The 21,460-nt window shown below is 53.1% G+C and overlaps 6 protein-coding genes across 6 annotated transcripts; 4 read left to right on the forward strand and 2 right to left on the reverse strand.

Annotated features, from left to right (window-relative positions):
* Positions 1 to 1,605: 1,605 nt before the first annotated feature.
* On the forward strand, positions 1,606 to 7,716 carry psme4 (Proteasome activator complex subunit 4; the record flags this gene model as incomplete). The annotated part of the gene is made up of 3 exons (XM_032025070.1): positions 1,606 to 2,072; positions 2,271 to 7,599; positions 7,654 to 7,716. The coding sequence occupies 3 exons, from the start codon at positions 1,606 to 1,608 to the stop codon at positions 7,714 to 7,716; spliced, it is 5,859 nt and encodes a 1,952-aa protein (XP_031878337.1).
* Positions 7,717 to 8,720: 1,004 nt separating this feature from the next.
* Positions 8,721 to 9,031, forward strand: CGGC5_v002594 (uncharacterized protein; the record flags this gene model as incomplete). Its single annotated transcript, XM_032025069.1, has 2 exons — positions 8,721 to 8,867; positions 8,924 to 9,031. The coding sequence occupies 2 exons, from the start codon at positions 8,721 to 8,723 to the stop codon at positions 9,029 to 9,031; spliced, it is 255 nt and encodes an 84-aa protein (XP_031878343.1).
* Positions 9,032 to 9,857: 826 nt separating this feature from the next.
* On the forward strand, positions 9,858 to 11,541 carry CGGC5_v002595 (uncharacterized protein; the record flags this gene model as incomplete). Its single annotated transcript, XM_032025068.1, has 3 exons — positions 9,858 to 10,416; positions 10,466 to 10,531; positions 10,586 to 11,541. 3 exons carry the CDS (start codon positions 9,858 to 9,860, stop codon positions 11,539 to 11,541), a joined length of 1,581 nt encoding a protein of 526 aa, XP_031878311.1.
* A 1,095-nt stretch (positions 11,542 to 12,636) lies between these two features.
* Positions 12,637 to 14,352, forward strand: CGGC5_v002596 (putative transporter; the record flags this gene model as incomplete). The annotated part of the gene is made up of 4 exons (XM_032025067.1): positions 12,637 to 12,923; positions 12,992 to 13,075; positions 13,129 to 13,312; positions 13,366 to 14,352. The coding sequence occupies 4 exons, from the start codon at positions 12,637 to 12,639 to the stop codon at positions 14,350 to 14,352; spliced, it is 1,542 nt and encodes a 513-aa protein (XP_031878342.1).
* A 644-nt stretch (positions 14,353 to 14,996) lies between these two features.
* Positions 14,997 to 15,359, reverse strand: CGGC5_v002597 (uncharacterized protein; the record flags this gene model as incomplete). The annotated part of the gene is made up of 1 exon (XM_032025066.1): positions 14,997 to 15,359. One exon carries the CDS (start codon positions 15,357 to 15,359, stop codon positions 14,997 to 14,999), a length of 363 nt encoding a protein of 120 aa, XP_031878339.1.
* A 3,862-nt stretch (positions 15,360 to 19,221) lies between these two features.
* Positions 19,222 to 21,197, reverse strand: alt3-0 (Cytochrome P450 monooxygenase alt3; the record flags this gene model as incomplete). Its single annotated transcript, XM_066150994.1, has 6 exons — positions 19,222 to 19,461; positions 19,520 to 19,555; positions 19,609 to 19,693; positions 19,747 to 19,910; positions 19,969 to 21,078; positions 21,126 to 21,197. The coding sequence occupies 6 exons, from the start codon at positions 21,195 to 21,197 to the stop codon at positions 19,222 to 19,224; spliced, it is 1,707 nt and encodes a 568-aa protein (XP_066009964.1).
* Positions 21,198 to 21,460: the final 263 nt, after the last annotated feature.

Genomic DNA, 21,460 nt, shown 5'->3' on the forward strand with positions numbered 1-21,460 from the left:
GACAATGCGACGTGTTCTGGCGATCACGGGGCTGTTGGGGGAGGTGTTCGTCGGGAAGCGGATGTTGGTGGTTCATGCTGTGGGATGTGAGCGGACGGCCGGTTACTCGTACTCCTTTGCGTTGTTTTCTCCCTGGTGACGCGGGCATATCATGGAGGAGACAACATGGCCTCCTGTTGGTCATGTTTGTCAACTGTGCTGAGATCTGGACTGACTACAGAAGGTGCTTAATTGCTTGATTGCTTGCTGGCGAGAGCTTCATGTCGTTTGCTTGCTGCATGTCAGAGTGTCGTTGGTGATGGATGTGACGGGTTGGATCTCCTGCTTCCTCAAGTGGAGAGCTTCCTGGTTCAGTAAATGTTGCAGCAAGTAGCGTCCATGTGTCTGCCTGGCTAAAACAGGTGGAAGAAACATGGAGGTACATAGCCAGAGGAAAGCGGCTCGCTAGTGCGGAGGGAGGGAGCACTGGCCCTGCGCAGGTGCAGCAGCTGCCACTGCACCCGAGGAGAAAGTGGAAGTCGCGGACGGGGAGTGGGGCGATTGAGGGAAGGGACATTTGGGAAAGAGCAGGTGCACCCAGACAAGGCTGCCAAGAACGCGTACAGGTGGAAGGTGCTGTTCGTCACCACTCACTGCTGCTGCTCTGCGATGCTCCTACTGCTCTGGGCGGGCTGCTTAAGCTTAGCGCGCGCCGTCAGGGCAGGCAGCCGAGAGAGTGAGGTGGACCTACCTTCGGTGGGGTGGGCACGAGGTCCCTCCCTCTCGATGTACCCCTACTGCAAAACACTGCTGCAGAATACATGGTCGTCCAAAGCTCTATCTTATGTAATGCGATTTCCTTGGGGGAGCTGACCTCACTGCTGCTCCGTGTGGCCAGCCCTTCCCAGCAAAGGTGAGGCCCAGGCTGCCCTCTGCTGCATCATCACTCGCACTGCCTGTGCCTGTGCCTGCACTGCACACTGCACACTGCATTGCACCTCTCCTCTGTCCCGCCTGCGCCTGTGTGTGTCGTTGTCTGTGGTTGTGCTGCTGCTGCTCCATGTGTGTGTGTCCTGTCCTCACCACAGTATTCCCGTCCCGCCTGCCTACGTCCATCTTCCCACGCCCACGCCTGGCAGGCAAGGTATTTGACCAAAAGAACACCCGACCTCCAACATCACCTTTTCTTTTTTTCCCTACTCTCCTTCTTTTCGTTGCATCCCCCACCGCCGCCCATTGCCTGCCCCATTTCGAGGCAGAGGGGAAACTGCATTGACCACATTCCATCTTTCCGCCGGTGATTGGATTTCCAATTGACCACCGCAGGATTGTCAGCATCTCTACCTGTCCTGCCGGCCATCGTGGACTTGCCCGACGACACCCCGACCGACCGTGGACGCCCAGCTCTTCCCGTTAAAATACCTTGGTTGGTGTGGAAGCGGGAGCTGGATACATCCTGCCTGCACCTGTGCGACCACAAAGTAGCTGCCACTACCGCCGTCTGCCATTGCCCCTCCGCTCGGCCCTCCCCCATCATCTTCGTCGCCGTCGTCGTCTTCCTCGTCGTCGTCCGCCGTCCTCCTCAACATCGAGCGTAGACGGCATCACTACACAGTTACACACACAATGGACGAGACACCGGGGCCCCAGCCCTCCAACCACGCTGCTGCGCTGTCAGCCGCCTCGACAGCACACTTCCTGTCGAGCCACTTCGCCTCCGTCGACACCATCTCGCGGTCCAACTCCCCCGGCCCTCCCTACACCAAGACGGACGAGGACGACAAGAAGCGCTACCGTCCGCGCACCTTCAGCTACTTCAACCACCTGCCCTTCCCCGTCGAGAAGGAGGAGCAACGCGACGCCGCCCTCGCCGGCATCCTCAAGCATCTCTACATCGCCATCAAGGCCGAGGACTTCAGCCCAGGCGCACTGCACTGGACTAGAGAGCTGCAAGGATGGCTGAACCTGAAATTCGAGATGACGAGAGAGCTGCGCTCCACCTTGGCGAAGCTCTACTACCACCTCTGTCTGGCCCCCGGTTTGGACCCCAGCACCGCCGACCGTTTCTTGCGCATGGTCGTCGTGCTCACTAGGTGTGTCCATCGTCCTCCGCCGTCCTTCGTCGTCCTTCGTCGTCCTTCGTCGTCCTTCGTCGTCCTTCGTCGTCCTTCGTCGTCCTTCGTCGTCCTTCGTCGTCCTTCGTCGTCCCCGTCGTCCCTGTCGTCCCCGTCGTCCTTCGTCGTCCTTCGTCGCCCCCCGTCGCCTCTGTTGCTAACATCCGTCATCACCAGGAAATACCACTACCTCAAGCCCGTAGACGACCTCCTACTCGACTGGCGCCCGCTATGGAGAGAAATCAAGGCCCTCGTTCTGCCATCCGAAGTTGCCTCACATCAAACCAACCGACGTCGATCGCAGAAACAGCTATGGAAGTTATGTTTACACGCCCAGACATACTTCGACCCGAAAGACCGCAAGGAGATGCTCGACGAGTTCTTGCCCTACTTCAGCACATCCGACGTGTCCAACGCATACATCGTTGTGGGCACGATCAACGCCTTGCTGCCAACCGACGCGGCCCCCGAAAACGTCCCTTGTTCCCAGCCGCAGGAGTTCATGCCCACACTATTCCACCTGTGGTCTCTGATTGCGCGTTCTAAGAGCTTCGACATCTTCTTTATCGACCTATACTCCCGCATGGCGAGGGACTTCCTGCAGTCGACCCACACTCCCTTCGACGCCCACGGCATCTTTACCCAGGAGCAGTCTGAGTGGATCTTCACGGCTGTTCTGCGCCTGACAGAGATCCCCGTTGGCCAGTCAAACTCTCCGTACTCGACGCTGGATTACTCGTCCGGCTTGGGTCTGTACCTGGAGAAGGACAAGAAGAAGTACCCGACGGCGTACATGATTGCCAGGTGGATCGTTTACTCTCTCTCGCCCAAGTGCCTGGAGCAGGAGAGTTCAATACTGGCCAGCTTGGAGGGTTTGCTTGAGGCCATTGATACCTTCTACCACCCGTCGAATGCCGGTTCTTGGACGACCTTCCTCGGCCAATTCACCGTCTATCTCACCGACATCTTTGTCTCTCGCTGGAACCGCGAGAAGAGCGGCGAGCTGGACACACCCGAAGACCGCAGGATCACACCCGCTTTGAAGGCACGCTTCGTCACAGCTCTCAAGGAGGTCACATACATGGGTCTCTTCTCAAAGAGCAATAGAGTCGCTCACTACTACTACGCGTCTCTCCAGGGCCTGGCCTACCTGGAGCCCAATCTCATCTTGCCCGGCGCTCTGCAGCGATTCTACCCCAGCTTGCAAGGCTTGGTTGAAGTTCACCGTACTACTTCAAGTCTGAACGGCCTGCAGATGATCGCCAATGTCATGTCCAAGACCAAGGGCTTCCGATGCCACATCACAGCCCTCCTCGCCTTGGCCTTGCCCGGCATCGATGCCAACGACTTGGGAAAGACGCAGTACACACTCAACTTCTTTCAAAGTGTGGCTTACAGCATTCCCATGGTCCCGTTGGTCAAGGACAATGACTCGGTTCATGACACTAGCCTGGCCATGCAATGGGTTCAAGGCGAGATGGAGCGCATGGAGCGCGAGGGACAGGATATTAAGCTCGACTACGAGACTGAAATTTCTGATGAAGACGAGGCCAACATCTTGAGATCCTCGACGGCTGGACTTGGCGAGTTCGTCATTGCCCTTCTTGGCAAGGTGTTCACATTGCTGGAGAATTTGCCAGACGCCTCTCATATCAGAGGAGGCACTCCAGAGGACAACGTCATCAACGCCTTACCCGCCGCGCTCTCTCCTCTCTTCGCATCGTTGTCGCCTGAGCTCTTCGACACCGCTCTCGAAAAGCTCTCCTCATTTGTATCAACACACGTTGTTCACCAGGCGAGGGATGCCATGGCGTGGATCCTCAACGCGCTGTGCAAGGTCAATCCCGAAAAGACGCTCAAGGTTTTCATTCCGATGCTCATCGTCAACATTCGCAACGAGATCGACTACAACCACGCTGCTTCCGACAGAAGCAGTGGTACAGACTATTTGCCTAGAGATCGTGCATTGGTCTGGCATGTCAGCATGCTTGGCATGGTCGTCGTTCACGTCGGAAACGAGGTTCTGAAGTACCAGAATGAGCTCCACGACGTTGCCAAGTACATGCAAGAGAAGTGCCGAGGTCTTCCCACGATCCATATCTCCAATTACATTCATCATCTCCTCCTGAACCTGACGCATACCTATCCCATCGATAGCGCTCTTTATGAGCCCGATATCATTAAGCGTGGCCTTGACGTGGGCGACTGGGGCAAGACCACTTCTCCTGCTGACCTGACCATCAAGTGGCACCGGCCCTCGGCTGGAGAGATTCAGTTCGCCGTCGAGCTGTTCGACTCCCAAACCAAGGCAGCCGCGCAGAAGCTGGATTCTTTGATGGGCGAGCATCCACCGGTCAGCCGTAAGGGCAAGAACAAGGAGTGGTCCGACGAGGTTTCAAGACTGCTGCAGCAGATTCGCTTGGTGATATCTGGTGTTGCGACTCTCTTTGATCCTCATCGTGCGGCCGGCGAGACGGTAGACGGTGCGAAGGAAGACGGTGATGGCGACACCCCGATGGATGACGATGACCCTCTGGCCGAGGCTGCCGAAGATGAGGAGACACGTCCTCAGTACCGGTACGACGCCGGCTATCTTCTCACCGAGGAGGACCCAGCTTACGGCAAGCTGCATGAGTTGAGAGAGGACGTCGGTCAGCTGTTATGCCGCACGCACGATTTTCTCAACCAGAAGCAAGAGGATGACGTGTCTTGCTTCACCGCGCTCTACGCCGCTTACCGCACATGGATCACCGACGTCGGTATCGAGCGCTCTGCCCACCCGTTGGAGAGACACCTTCGCTTGTACAAGTCGGACATCTCAGCCTTCAAGATTAGCGGTCTTCGCAAGGTCTACCCGCGTCCTCTACTGATCAAGCGTGCAGACGCGTACCAGCTGCTGCGAGTTAAGCACAATGCCTCCGCAAGGCAGAAGAGCGAGCTGGACAGGAAGCTACTTCTGAACCTAGCCCAGTCGTCCGTGTCTTCGTACGCCGACGTCAGGCGGGTAGCACAAAGCGCTTTGGACTCGTCCCTCAAGGCTCTCATCGGCGGTCGCCCCCTCGTCATCCCGGTCCTTATCGAGAGGCTTCGCGTCGCCCTGGACGAGATCGACCATGATCGCATCAAGGGTGCCATGTATACTCTCTTCTTCACTAGTCTCCTGAGGACCATCGTCAAAGACTGGCGGTTTGCCCCGGAGGCCCTTCGACTTTACTTAAAGGCAGGCACTATCGACAAGCCCAGCATCCAGCAGCTGGGCGCCACTGCGCTGTTCCCCCTATTGGATTTCGGAAAGCCATTCGAGCGGATGATCATCGTCAATCAGGACCTTGTGGAGCAGATCCGTCCTACGGAAGACTGCTCTCGCCCCATTGACAACCGCCACAACTTCATTGTCCAGCGTCGCGAACGTGTCGAAAAGAAGAAGGCGGCCTTGGGCTTGGAGCTGGTCGATATGGCCAAGGAGGCGCACTGGAAGATTGCCTCCCGATGCGTGATATTTGCTACCAACTTGTGCCTACGCTTCGACACCTTGGCACCCCCAGAGTTCATCAAATTGGTCGCGCAAGGTACGAACGATACCCACCCTGGGCTTCGGGCTAGTTACACGTCTGCCTTCACCTCCGTGTTCGAGGCCGTCGAGATGCGCGCCGCGTATGACCACGACTACCGCAACTACTTGTTGGAGAAGGAGAAGGATCGGAATAAACTGGCGATAGAGGTGAAGAAGGGCGACAAGGACTTTACCGACCGCTATCTCGCGGCCTTCGCTGATTCCGATCCCAACAAGGCTGAATACATGGTGGACTCCGACCATCCCGGATGGCTTGTGTGGGGCAAAAAGTTCCTCGCCTCTCGTGCGAAGCCCGACCCCTTTACCGACTACGACGAGCGAGAGGCCGCCGTGCGGTCGCAAATCGGCAAAATGCTGACGCGCGACTGGCTGAAGACCTGCTTCGACTACCTCAAGCAAGAGCCCCGCGACGCGGGCGCCGATCGGTTCCGTATGGGCAACGTGTACATGCTCATGCACGTATTCGATCTAATGCACTACGGAGGGACGGAGATCACGCTGGACGACGTCAAGGAACTCACTACGGACGTATACGGCGACGGCAGTGATAAGCACCAGCACCGGGCGACATCAGAGATACTGGCGGCACTGATGGCCGGGTCTAGTGACGACCCCCTCGAATTCCGTGATAAAGTGTGGGGCTTCGCCGCTACGTTGATGTTGAAGATTCTCAACGAGGACCTGACGCCGGAGAACCTGCAGTACTGGGTCTCCTGCCTGCATCTGACAGTAGATCCGAAGGACCCTCGTCGATCTCACGAGTTGGTCGATACCCTTAGTGCTTTCAGGCTGGATATGTCGTCCAATGCCGCGTTCAAGGAGTCGAGCAAGGTGCAAGTGCTCGAGTTTATTATCACTGACGCTGGCTGGCACTTCCGTCACGAGAAACCGATTCTCGAAGACTTTTTGGCTCATATCGACCACCCGTACAAGACGGTCCGTGAGGCAATGGGTCGGGTCATCGCTACCATCTACCGCACCAGGTACCACGAATCGTTCGAGAACGTCGACCGTTTGCTGGAGGCAAACAAAGAGGCCTCGTCTCTGGGAATTCGCCCTTACAAGTGCACCGAGGAGTTCGACGCTACCATGCGCGAGATCTTCGATCGACTCGAGAAGTGGCGTAAAGAGCGTACGCCCGGACAGCAAACGCCGTCTTCCTACACCTCCGGATCGAAGACCGTCTTGACTTGGCTGGACAGTACGCTTTCGTCTCAGGAGTGTACTCAGCTGATGCCCTTCTTCCCGGAGCCTTACATGGAGCAGCTCCTCCACATGATGGATGTCAAAGAAGACCCCGAGCTTATGCGTCTCGCCTATCATGTCTACCGTCACCTGCCCAACATTCCTTTCCGCGTAGGCGAAGATGGTCCCTTCATTGATGCTCTGGTCAGGATTGGCAAGTCTGCGACCAGCTGGCACCAGCGGTTGAGATCCATGGTCAACATGCAGGTCATCTACTTCCGTCGCTTGTTCCTCATCGAGAAGAAGCAGCGTGACATCTTGTTTGACGCTGTCAGTGACATGCTGGCTGATGCGCAACTTGAAGTGCGATCTTGCGCTTCTGCCACTTTGGCCGGCATGATCAGGTGCTCGCCGAAGCGCATCCGCGATCCTACCATTCAGCTTCTGAAGAAGCGCTACGAGAACGAGTTGCGTCTCAACCCCATGCCGAAGCGGAAGCTCCCAGGCACCGAGACGCCGGTCGACACCACCAAGCAGATCGTCCGCAGGCATGCGGCTGTCCTTGGTCTGGGTGCGCTCATCGAAGCATTCCCCTACGCCACTCCGCCGCCGTTCTGGATGCCCGAGGTTCTGCAAATTCTGGCGACTCGTGCAGCTAGCGACCCGGGAGTCGTCGGTAAAGCCACCAAGGCAATTCTTTCCGACTTCAAGAAGACCAGACAGGACAGCTGGAGCGTGGATCAGAAGGTACGTCGGCAGGCCACATGTTATTTCATACACCAAGCTAACAGTTGCATGCAGTACTTCACTCAGGAACAGCTTGAGGACCTGGAGGGTGTGTTGTGGAAGAGCTACTTTGCCTAAAATGGCGCTGGACGAAGACGACGGGCGACAACGCCGGACGAAGACGCCAGACGAAGACGCCAGACGAAGGTGCCGGACGAAGGTGCCGGACGAAGGTGCCAGACGACCAAAGACGGGCGAGGACAACGAGAGAGACGACGGCGAGGATTACGACGATAGAAGCATTGAGGCATACTTGAACAGCAGGCTTTTCCGTCGTAGTCGTGTAAAGTGGGCTTGGTCATTCATAGATGTACGGTTTTGAAGGCATGCGTGGACGATGATATCCAACTGGGTTGCATGGCTCTATTAGACGGGGTCAACGGATGGATTCTGGGATAAAGAGAGTGTGTATTGGTGAGCTAGTTTCATAGCTCATACATCGTTTCTGCCATTGGACTTTGACGAAGCTCGGGTGATCACTGTGTGGAGAGTTCCGCGGCGACGCAACGTCAGGCAACTCGCGTGGATTTCTCCGGCTAGTTTGCCCAGTTTGCAGCTTATTTCGGAAGGTTATCGTGAACTTTATTTTGAGGGAAGCCAACGTTCTGGAACAAGCTGATGCATCCAGACCGGGGCCCCATTTACGATTCACGCGAGGCCGCCCTCTGATTGCTGGCCTTATATGAAGATGCGCGCAGCGACAGGGAAAGAGCTCTCGCCGACGCCGTTGTCAATGTTTCAGGGACCCAGTTCAGACGTCTGAGACGTGTACCGGCGGGGTGGCGCGGCCGGGGGCCAATGACTCGGCGCGCGCGTGTGAAGCGCAGTGTCGTACCGGATTGCGGGTCGTTCTGCCGGAACGAGTGAGGCGGGGCCCTCAGCTGTCGGTGCCTCTTGTCATGACTTGACTCGACTTTGTTGACGATGTATAAAACGGATGAACTGGGACCTTGAGGGACGGTTGGTTCATCTCAAGTTCATCCAGCCTCTTTATTCAGTCTTCTACACTACAGCGTTGATCGCCCAATTTTTGTTTACTTTGCTCCAAAGCCTTGTTTGAATCATATACCCAAACCAGCAAAATGAAGTTCACGATTGTTGCCACGAGCGTTTTCGTCGCTCTCGCTTCCGCACAGGCCTCGACGTTCCTGTGCAGAGACATCAGCAACAACGTGATGACGGATGGAAGCATTTGCACCGGCGCCGGTGGAAAGGATTTCGGCAGGGGAGTAAGTTATCATCTGACGTGAAGAGCGTAGAGGGAGAGATGCTGACTTGCGGTTAGATCTGCTGTATCGCCAAGTCGAACGCTCTGGCGCAGAGCCGATTTGATATTAACTGCGACGATAAGCTGGGTACCACCCAGAACACCGGCGAGGCTTGCCAGCTTTAGAGGGGATGTGAAGTAACGAAGGGAAGGTTTGGAGGGGCTGTTGGACAATATACCCGGTTGAGATTGAATGCTTGCGCATGTGAAGATGATGATTGTGATTGTGATTGTGGAATATGAATTGTATGATGGATAAACGAATACTGATTTCGCATCATATCAGAAACAACTCGAGTCTGGCGGCGATGCAGTTGTTCATCTCGTGAACATGTTTGACATACTCGACCAGTGGTGACCAGACAGGGTTTCAACGTCCTATGATACTGATTACCATTATTGGGTCTATGACTTGTACCCAGCGACTCCATCGCACCCACTCTCTTAGCTATCCTAGTCGTGCCTATCACCTAGACAAGTAGCCAGCTGGAGACGATTCGGCCCCATGATCGCGGATGCGCTCCGGCGAGAATCTTGAGATGCGGCGGATGTCGCAGGAACTCGGAGGAGATGCACCGGACAGGGACATGGTACCCCGGCATGTAAAAACCTCATCGAACCAATCTTCGCGCTTGTGATTGTTGTCGCTGTTCTTCTTGTGCTGGGTTGAGAGCACGTCATTGAATGACGAGACAGCGGCACGGCTTCCGAGTGGGTGATGACCGGCCCGAACCGATTCAGCCGGCGATGTTGGATTTGGAGTGCGGCATCGCTCGATTCATCAACCTCTTGCGCCATATCTACTGATGTTTGCGTTTTGGGCTTAGCCAAAGAGTTTCCTGTTTAAAAGCTGAGACGAAAGCTTCGAGGACTTCGTCCAGCTTCACAAAACATCAACCCCTCGTCTTCCATTGAATCGTCGTAAAACCCCAAACTTGGGAACAATTGCAGGATGAGGCTCACGCCAGGGGTCGCATGCCTCAGCTTGGCGTCTCTTGCAGCCGCAGACTGGCGCTTCCGATCCCGCCCCGAACTTGCCGCTCCGAGGCTCAACATCACGGTTCCGGCCGACCGTCGTGCCGTGGAGAAGGGCTTCATTTTTGTGGCGCCCTACGAGGGCTTTGAAGAAGGCCACAGCGGCCCTGTCCAGCCGGGAGCTTACATCTTTCGAGACGATGGAGAGTTAGTCTGGTCCGGCATAGGACACCATTCCGGATGGGTCGCGAACTTCCGCCCCGATACTTGGAACGGGAAGCCGTACTTGCGTGCGTTTCAAGGATCGCTTGATGGAAAGCACGGTAGGATGTTTGGCTACCACACGCTCCTTGGGCCCGACTATGAAGTCGCCAAGGTGGTCAAGGTCGGATCGCACCGGCTCGTCTCGGCGCACGAGTTCCGGCTCGTTGACGGGAAGACGGCCTTGGTGGAGACGCCGGTCCCGCGAACCGTGTCGTTGAAGCCATGGGGAGGGACTGCGGAGCAGAATTGGATCCTCTCAGGGGGTTTTCAAGGTACGCTTTCCTCCGTTTTATGTCAGTCTGCTGCTAATCATTCTTATAGAGATTGACATTGACACCGGGGAGGTCATTTTTGAATGGGAGAGTTTTGACCACGTTGATCCCAAGTGTGAGTGATTGAACGCCGGGGGTCGGTTGGTTACCTATGGCTTACTCTTCTCAGATAGCGCTTTCCCGCTCAACTTTGGAGCCGGTCTGCCTGGAAGTGGCAAAAGTGAAACGGATGCTTGGAACTATTTCCACATCAATAGCGTCGACAAGGATGAGGAAGGAAACTATCTCATATCGGCAAGAAACGTCGCGGCGGTCTTCAAGATCAACGGAACCAGCGGCGAGATCATCTGGCAGCTCGGAGGCTTCCACGGAGGTTCTTCATTTACGCTGGCCAGCGAAGACGTGTTTGGCTACCAACACCACGCGCGATTTCGCAGCCGCTCCGCAGATGGAAAGATCGAGATCATCTCTCTGTTCGACAATGGAGCACACTCGGCGCCCGAAAAGACTAACGCGTTTTCGCGAGGTCGTATCTATCAATTGAACCACACCGACGGTACTGCGAGAGCGATCCGGACGTACGACGCTCCAGATGGCCTGTCGGCGCACACGCAGGGCAGCTTGCAGATCCTGCCAAACGACAATATCTTCATCAACTGGGGCCAGTCAGGCGCGGTGACGGAGTACAGCCATGAGGGCAAGGTCTTGTTCCACGCGTACCTTGACTCGGCTCCGAAGGGTATCTTTACGCAGAGCTACCGTGGCTTCAGATACAACTGGACCGGAACGCCTGCTGAGGAACCTGCTATCGTGACTTTCAAGGGTGATCGAGATGGTGAATTGGATGTCTACGCCTCGTGGAACGGAGATACGGAGGCTGCCGCGTGGAGGTTCTACGCCCGATTTGCAGCGAAGTCTAAGGAAGATCTCTTGGGAGAAGTTGAGCGCGAGGGCTTCGAGACCCACACCAAGTTTCGTGGAGTAGCTGTGGCCGATGACATCGCGATTATTGCAGAGGCTGTTGGGAAAGATGGGAGAGCGCTAAGGAAGACGAGACCTGTCCCGATTTCCTTCGACTTGGCTAATCCGCCTTCTGAGCCGAAGTGGGGGAGTGACGAACTGTGAAGCAATTGAAAAACACATGCAGACTTCGGTGCATTATTTGTAAATCATTGAAGGCAACACGTAGGTCATGAGAAACATGTAACGGAAATGAGATGGAAGAATCCACGTTGAGCAGCCAGAGATGTAGAATCCGAAAACTTACCGTATCCCATGGCGAGGGAATCATCAGAGACAACGAAGCGGTCGGTGCTTCAAATGGTTTCCGAGATATGCCGTCCCATAATTCGGAGCATCTACTTGACCTCCCCATGCGGAGAGGAGGATTCAAACCTTGAACCACTCCAAGGCGGCTCTGCTGGGCGCGATCATAGCTTCCGTGCCAAGTTAAACATCGAGCCAGATTCCATCTTGTGTTGAGGCGCTTCGGTCAACTCCCGAGCACCAAGAAGTCTTGGAGTCTTGGGGATCTTGGCCCGCCATCTTGGCCCGCCCGCCGCGCTCCTCCCCTCCAACCATTCTTGGTCTTCATTCGACGGGTTTGCCGCCAAATGTTGAAATCCTCCCTGTTCCCGACTTTCAGGTCGGTCGAGGCGTCGGATGTTTTGCCATCTTGGTCTTTGAGAAGACATGTATGGTTAAATCTCAGCGGCTCTGCGAGATGCACGCCGAGCCCGCCCAGACCCTAGGACGCCTTCACGACGGGGACTGTACTTAGACGAACCCGCTGTAGCTAAATGCTTGCAAGAGAATCAACGACTGATTAACCTCGGATGATGGGAAGATATCGGAAAAGAAATCAGTGGGACTTGTGGAGGCGGGCGTGGTAGATGATCACATTCATATTGTCTTGGTTGGCAAGTCGACATCCACGTTGGAAAAGACCCCATCTGCTGAGAATGCTGGCGTGGAGCATCTCAAATCTGGAGGCGGGGTCTGGGGAAAATGAGGAGGGTTAAAGCGGAGAGATATGGGGAGACGGGGCAATGCGAAGCGAGATCCAGTCTCAACTGATGCTGTTGTTCAACTGTCCTTCGCCGTCTACTTTTCCTTCCCTTTCTTTATAAGAAGCTCCTTGAGTTCCTATTTCTACATCCGAATTTATTCTCTGATTTATCTCATTCTCAATTCATGTCAATCTCAGTTCCTTTGCAAGATATGGTTGCCGAAGAAAAGCCCTCCCAACATGCTGGAGGCACCGCCCCCCCAGGTGCCGTCGAGACCAACCGCCCAGATGAGGTCAACAAGGAACCGTCAATCGTCGAGGCAAATGATGGGGACGGAAAGGGGGAGCTTCTGCCTTCTCCGGAGGAGCAGATCGACGCTTTGGGCATCCCAAATTGGAGAGAGCTGGAGAAGCAGGTCGTCAAACGCCTTGACATGACTCTGATGCCATGCCTCTGGGTCTTGTATCTGTTTAACTACTTGGACCGTGCCTCCATCGCGTAAGTCACAAAGCCCCTTGCACAGAAGTACATCATTTGGCTTCAAGCTGACGCACATCGCATCATAGACAGGCTAGACTCAGCAGCCTTGACGAGGACCTGGATCTGAAAGGGTACCAATACGGCACTGCGGTTTCGATTCTAAGTGTTGGGTGAATTTTCTTGCACCTTCGCAGAACCTCTTTGAATGTTAATGCCTTGGTAGCTACGTTCTTGGCCAGATCCCTTCGAACATGATCATTGGAAAGGTGCGGCCTAGCCTGTACCTCTGTTGCATGGCGCTGGTCTGGTCTAGCGTCTCCGCTGCCACTTGTGGTGTGAAGAACTACCAAGGGCTCATTGCCGTGAGATTATTCTTAGGAGTGGTCGAGGCACCGCTGTTTCCTGGTGTACGTATAAAGTCAATCTTGACAGTTTCTATGACTAATGATCCCGGTTTCAGGCAATCTATGTCATGTCTTGCTGGTATACAAGGAAGGAGATGGCGCTCAGATGTGCCCTTCTATACACTGGCCAGACACTCGCATTTTGCACCGCAGGACTCATTGCTGCCGCTGTCTTCGGTACGCTTGAAGGGTCGTACGGTTTGGCTGGATGGCAGTGGCTTTTCATTGTCCTCGCGTCCACTGGTGCAGGACTTGCCATGATCGCCCTGTTCATTCTGCCCGACTATCCAGACTCCACAACTGGAAGTGCACGTTGGTCAATGACTGAGGACATGCGCAAAGTCGCCGCTGCTCGCATTCTTGCCGATCGAGTTTCCACCGCGGAGGCGAAGACTGGTGTATGGCACGGACTGAAGATGAGTGTCTTCGATTACAAGATGTGGCTTCTCGTCGGCATGAACATCGGCATCTCGGCTGCCTACGGGTTCTCCAACTTCTTCCCCTCCATCGTTCGCGGATTTGGCTATAACAACACGATCAGCCTTGTGCTCACGGCGCCCCCATACATCTTCGCCGCCGCTGGATCCCTGGTCAATGCCTGGCACTCCGACAAGACTAAGGAGCGTGGATACCACTTTGCGGGACCGATTGCGTTTGGGTGCATCGGCTACATTATTTGCCTCGCCACCGAGAACCGCAACGCCCGCTATGGTGCATCTTTCATCTATGTTGGCGGCATGTACTTCGCCAACCCCTTGATCAGCACCTGGACTTCCAATACGATGGGCAGAACCCCTGAGAAACGTGCCATTTCCGTCGCCCTCGTCAACGTTTTGGGCCAAATCGGAAATCTGATCGCTCCCTACTTCTTTGTCGACTCTGACGAGCCTCGGTATCGTTTGGCGTTCATTATGATGATGGTTATGGGCTTGATCGCCTGCGTCAGCGCCATGGGCCTGAAGCTCTACCTGCATCGATCAAATAAGAAGCTGTACAGCACAGCGGTGAGGAATGGGACGGTTTATCAGCCATATGTTATGTAAGGTATGGACTGCCTCTGGTCATTGGGCTTGACAGAATACGGGCATACGTACAAGCAGGAGCCAAGGACATTTCGTCACCGAAAAACAGTGGATACTTGATCCAATGGCAGTTTACGGGTTATTGCAATAAATCATGTTAGCATGCTGTTTCGAATCGCAAGAAGTGAGAAATGGGGACATGGACAATTTTTGTGACTGAGATTGAATTCGGTAGGTCTTTTCGTCGTTCAGGATGATTCCCAAACGGTGGGTTGGCTCTGCAACTATAATTTAAACTCAGACTAAATCGATATTCGTAACCATAAGTCAACAAAGAGGAGTAGAAGGCCGACCAGGCTGCGAGAGAGAGTCACAAATGTATTGGCGAAACAGTTATCCCCGTCTGTCCATTGCCTTGTCTGAGGTTCTGCTTGAGTATCGTGATCTTTACGATGCCTATGTGATCTGTTCGCCCCTACCCCTTCTGCTCGCGGAATCGACTCTGAAATTGCGGCCCCCTACCGCCCAATAGTTGCCTTTTCCCACGAATGCATTTAATTCCATTTGGCGGTTTGAGACGAGAAGACCTGTTCCACATTTATGGTTAGCCTCCAGATCATCGGCATTGTGCGTAAAACTTACAAGTTCAGAAGGCTCAGAGGAACCTATCCCAGATAGGTGCTGAAGCTCGATATGTGCTTGATACCAACGCTGGCCGTACACTCCTTCCCAGCGTCAGCGTAGTATCCTACCACGGCACCACCAGTGCCCTTGAGCAGAATGATAGTTCGATAATCCCTAGTGCTTTTGATGCGCACGGTGCCGGCATTGTTACAGCCGGGAGCGGAAAAATAGGCCGCGAGGGCAGATTCAGAACAGGACGTTACGCCATCTGTGGTCGTACACGACCCAGACTTGGGAGTAAACCATTTGGAGTGATCAACCGAAGGGTCAACGACGGCGCAAGTGGTAGTTTGAGCTGCAGACGCAACGATGAAGGCGGCTAGGGACAGAATGTTGAGTCTCATGGCTGGGACAGGGTCAAAGAGCTTTTGAATTGTGAATAATGTGGCGGGGATGTAATGATGATGATGATGATGACGACAAGAGAGTAAGACTCATATTTCTGGAAATCTTTCTGGCTTTATATAGTAGTAAATCATAGCAAAGACATTTATGTTGCTGTTGAACATTAATACGGCAGTGGTGACATGTTCGGCCTCATGTGTTCCTATGGTGTGACTTCACTCCTGCAGTCGAGTACTGATGTGATCTATCATCTTGCACTTTCATTGCCAAAAGTCTGAGCCTGAAATTATGCAGACCTAATTTGTGGCAATACTTTTATGAGCTGGTGTCGAGGGCACAGTGGGGTCAGTACGGGCCGTACCGAACTTCTCTTGGAGTCTATTCAAACGCCGCATCCAGTGCGATGATAGTTGATTATTTCTGCAAATAGAAAACGCATGCTCCTTTCGCCCATGACATCCCGCCGGCTCGCGCGTGCCTGAAGTCATTGGCATTGACCGGGGTATTGGCTCTGCAGCATTCAGAAGCTCTTCATGAGTACGTGGAAGTACATTTGACACCGAAGATAGATTTTCGTGTTGATGCAGTGAGGCTATGCGGGCTCGAGCGGTCGGCGAAGGTGGCCATAGGGGTTGAGCTAGTATCTCGACAAGCGCTGGAGGCTTTTCTCCAGATATACGAGTTTGAAATTGAACCCTGCTCACGAGCATTTGAGCTTGAGCAGCGTCTTAATTTACAGTGACTCGATGACAAGGGCATTCACGCAGACTTCCCAACAAAGGGAATGAACGCTCAAGTCTGTGGCAGACGCTATCAAAGTCCGGACAAGTAAAGCAGAAGGATGACACATACAAGATGTCATGTATTTCGAGCACCTCTTCGACCGAGATACGACCCAGTAGTAAGACTGCATCCCAGTTAGACATCCCGCCGGCATCTGCATGTCTGCCTGTGGGCTGCGTCGCGGAATTTCTCGGGTGTGTTGTACAATTGTTAGTGGAACGATTTATAATTCAAGCTGGATATGGTAAACCATACTTTTGAACTGTAGGACCAAAGTTAAACTGTTGGAATACCCCTGAGCGTCAATCTGACGCTATGCAGTAATTTATTTGCTGTATTTGTGAATTATGAATGGTGTAGAAACTTATATAAAGCTGTCTCAATCCCTATCAGCTTGGTCGTTCATTCCTCATCAACCTCATTGTTACAAACTCTCCCAAGACACAGTTGAATCACCTGTCAATACTTCTGGCTCAATCTTTGTTCACCTTCCAATATGAGAGCCGATATTTTCACTCTTGTAGCCTTGGCTAGCACAGTTATTGCCCAGAACGCAGTGACCTGCCGAGTCATCGATCCTATTGAGTCGCGTACTAACTGATTCGCCGTTGAGTCTGGCAATTGTGACACCTCGGGTACTCTCAAAACCTGTGGCCCGTCCGGCAGCTCAATTCAGGGCTTCTTTTCTTTTCCTGGCTGCAATCTAGCCGGCGCTTTGCGCATCAAGAACCACGCTTCGGTCAATGCTATCACCCAGCTCAAGGGTATTGGTGGTTCTTGGGTGGCATACTCTCTTTCAGCGGGCGAAGAGTACACGACAAACCTCGGCTTGAGCCGTGTGGCTAGCTATACCAACTTTCGCTACAGCAGGTACGAATTGTTTTCCATATTGGTACTATTTGACTAGGGACTGACGAGAAGTGCGAACAGGGCAGACGCAGTGAACGCGACGTCCAACTGAGTCCGAGGTAGGATTGGACTCTTCTTGCGGACGCGAGAGAGAAAGAGGGATAAGGGGCTGGGAGGTTCCGTAGCTGATCATAGTGGGGAGAGAAAATAACAGAACGAGTGTCCTGTGATGCGAGACAGAATCAGTGATGTGTAAATAAATAGGACGTTGCATTGGTTCCTGAAATTCTTGTTACTATTCGCTATGCTTTTGAGGCATCGTTGAGTCCGGATGCACTGCCTCTTACCCGCCATCGCTAGCTCAACACATTTTCTCCTCACTGAAGCCTACCAAACACTCCAATCAGTTCCATTGCCGAAGCAGGTCACGTAATCTGAGTTGTCTACAAATATCATGGCGCTTATTCAAAGTCGCCGGGTCGATCAATAAGACTTTGCGTTCGAAAATTCGACTTCCGTGTTGTTTTGATACCGCTTCCCACGTTGACGTGACCCAGGTCGGTACATCTACATGCAAAGTCGCAGATATTGTGAGTTCAGCTTTCTCGCCTAGAACAGCATATCTGAACATGAAGCCCTTGTGCACACCAGCTGCCCAGACTTCCATAGTCCTGAGACGGGGCATGCGTATAGCTGCTTGACTTGCTGCTTGAAGTAGGTTTGCTATGCTGTGAAGACTCAAAAATTGGTCAATCTGGCAAGTAAGTACCAGGTCGGTGAGTTTGGGCCAGGACACAGCTGGCGGGGTTTGTATTGAACTGGCAGAAGCCTCCATCAGCACATTGCAGTGTCTGAAAAAGTCATTCGCATCGATTGCATGAGATATTGCGAGCCTTCTGAGACAAAAGCTGCCACTGACTGCGGCCGAGGTCAAAAGATAATTTGGTTTCTTGGCATAGAATCGCTGTTTGTGAAGCCGTGGGGATTGTGCCTCCCATAAAGACACCTCTTGAATTGTCGAATAGTTTGATCGTTAGGAACAGCGTTGCGTTCGCCCTGTCCCTCTCAGCCTGGCCTAGCCGTGCAACTGCAAGCCATGGTTCGTAATTGATACGCTTGACTTCCGGCAGGCTTTGCAGTATGTCTCGCATAGAAATGGCCGATAGGTTGCGATAAAAGGTTTTCTGGATGGAAAATTCTTGAATCACAGGTACTCTAGGAAAATATGATTTGCGGGTACTTCCCACGTGCAGGAGATTTCCGATCAATTGCTCCCTGGCACCTCGAGGAGAATATGTCGGCCGATTGTGAGCTTCACATCTACCGGGATGCTGGTGCTGTGAGTCGCTAGGGGAGCTGGCGCTGAGCTCGAGTGTTAAGCCTCCCGTCTTCCAGCTTGAAAGTGCAGAGAAAAGTGTGGTCAACTGTCTGATGAAACTCGCATCGTTCCAGGTGGCTGTGCGTGCGTCTTCTGGTTGGTCGCAATCGTCACAAGAGTATTCTCTCAGCCATAAGTGGAAGGAGATCTTCTTGACCAGTGTTTTTCGGATGTCTGTTATATATCGTTTCATCAGAGTACGATCAAGAGTTGACGATTGGAAGTTCAGGGTCTGCCATATTTGCGGTTCGAAAAATGTCTGCCATTGTCGAGACACACTTGCCAATCTGGATAGAGAATGCTTTCCATGGGCCAAGCTGCCGAGCTCTTCCAAGATCATTAGTTGGAGCTCCGCTGGGATTGCCGTCCATCGAATATCTTGCATCGGATTTCTTCGGGGAGAGGCGTGCTGGGGTAGTTCTACTCTTGAACTACGTCGCATCGTGAAAGCATTGGCCGCAAATGGGCGGATGGCGGGACTTGCAAACGGGATGGGGTGAAACAAATAATGCGTAGTGAAAAAATTACCGAAGGCGGAGAAAGGAGTGGAAAAGAAGTTCAAGGGCGAGAAGGTTCTGTATAGGATGCACGTGTTCTCCAGGTTCGCATTTGACGTTTATGAGCAAAATCCCCAGGGTCACCCAGCATTAAGCTTTCTGCCATCAAAATACATATTCAGAGTACGACGCTGCTAAGGTACCTGCGAGGAACCTTAGACAATAGACTAGGACTACATTAGAACGACATTCCTCGGTATCTGTAATGAGTTCTACTATTCGAGGGGATACTTGTAGCGTGATACCTTCAGCAGAGAGCCGCATAAAACTTTTATTTTAGTCTGGTTATTACTTCTATCGACCCTGTAATCTACTGTTCTTGTCGTTCTCATCATATTTCTCACCATCGCTCTCATCTTTATTGTCGTCGTCGCCCCCGTCGTTGGTATATGGCGCCGTTGTCGTTTCCCGCTGTCTCCTCCCGTCATTATTCGCATCCGTCTGCCCGGCTAGCAACGCTTCATCGAGCTGCGCATTCCAGATCAAGGACATACAGGCATCAAGGAATTTAGGTATATGATGCTCAGGATGTGACTATGTAATGTAAGTATCACTGAGTATTAGGGAATCATGGATGGGTATGTTTTGTTACAATTACATAATTCTTAGTTACACCCTCTGGCGACATCTAACCATCAACGGCACCTTCTGCCAGATGAGGTAGATCCTTTGCTTGCTCACCCAATCTTCAGCCATGTCGACAAGCTCAAGATCAAAATTCCATAGAATCTTGGCCAAAACGATACGCAATTCTGCATATGCCATGCTAGAGGTGTTGTCAGTAAGTCTCCAATTTGGGGCCCATTGCGACTCTCTCACCTCTTTCCGATGCAGTTTCTCGGACCAAATGAGAATGGCTGACTGGCATACTTGTCGTCCATGCTGAAATCTTCATCCATCCATCGCTCAGGAATGAACTCTTTGGGATGTGACCAGTTGAATCCTGAGTGAGCAGCTGAAAGTTGATGGACTCCAACTGCGGTCTGCCAAGCCGATCTTGTTAGCGGTCTTCACACAAGTACTTATGGGCTATGCACATACCCCTCCGGGAACCCATTTTCCGTCGATATCTTCGCCGGCACCAGGCACGAAACGGGGTAAAGCGCTGGGGCTTGGAGGATATATCCTCAACCCTTCCTCAATGACTGCCTTGAGGTATCGCAGCTCACCGGTCGAAGTCATCGTGATGTCCTCGTCTCTCGTAAAGGCGTTGCGGATCTCCTGTGTCAATCTTGAGTATTTCTCAGGACTCCGACACAAGAAGTACGTGATGCCGGACAGCGCGGTGGCAGCCGTACCGCTGCCAGCCACGATAAAGGCCGATGCCATTCTGACGAGGTCGGCATTGCTCAGGTCCGCTTGAGAATTTTCCAGAATGTAGCTCATGAAATCCTTCTTGTTCTCGGTGGCCTGAAGCCTTCGCTTGACCTTCCCAGCTGTGAGTTCGCCATGCTTCTTGAGAGCCAGTTTCTGAGCCTTCGGAGCGAGCCACTCAAGCCACCCTTCCACGCCGTAATGAATTGCAAATTGATACCGGACAATGCCCTGAGCTCTGGTCCCGATAACCTGGAGCCATGGCTGGGATGCATCGTCTAGACAGCCAGCGGCCTGGCCGAAGGCCAAATCGCTAATAATATCAAAGGCAGCCAGACTGAACCACTTGACCAAATCCTGTGGGGCGCCGCTCTCACTGGAGGATCGTAGCCGATCTACAAGTTTGTTGGCGTAGAGTTGCAGAATTTCCTCTTGTTCTCTCAATGCACGCTCGCTAAACGCTGGTAAGACAGCTTTCCGGAGTCTGGCATGTGGCTCCTGATCAGCGGTTACAATGCCGCCATTGCGAACAGCTGGGTTGGTCACACTCGGTCCAGCGATTCCACGGCCGTCAAAGCACTTTGAAAACTCAGGGGAACGTTGACCGTAGATCTTCTTCCAGGCGGTGGAGCTGGTGTATGATAGCTCATCTGGCGCAATTCTGACCACTGGGCCGTACTGCTCGTGCAGTTCTCGAATTCTGAAGGCTAAGCTTCCTTTGAGATTGACGAGGTTCCAGGGAAGGCGGCTTATTGCCCACAATTGAGGACCGGGATAATGCCGAAGCGGATGGAAGTAGATGTTGTAAGCGGCGCGACCGACACCATAAAGGATCGCCTACACATATTCAGTTAGTGCCCTTATCAGGGAAGTTGCCTACTCACGGAGACAGCGAAGAACAGCAAGATGCCTGCCGCGCTAGAGGCACAGTGCACCACCAAATGAGACATTCCCATCACGGACAGATGTCGACCAGAAGTAAAGGGAAACAAATAAAACAAAGTTCCCGTCGCTTGGCCAATGCCAAGCATCACGGCTCACACCGTTTTATGTTCAACATTGAGATTTTCCTGGTTTGCGCTCGCGAGTCAGTCTTTTGGGTTAAGGACACCAGTGACAGTTCCACCCCAGGAAACGTGCACAACGGCTTGAACATGATTCAACAATTGAAGAAATTGGATCCCTGTAGCGGGTCCACGATTGATTGTGATGTCGTACT

Source organism: Colletotrichum fructicola, assembly GCF_000319635.2.
Source record: "Colletotrichum fructicola Nara gc5 chromosome Unknown KSG_Nara_v1_contig01, whole genome shotgun sequence".
In the NCBI taxonomy this organism is placed as follows: Eukaryota; Fungi; Ascomycota; class Sordariomycetes; order Glomerellales; family Glomerellaceae; genus Colletotrichum; species Colletotrichum fructicola.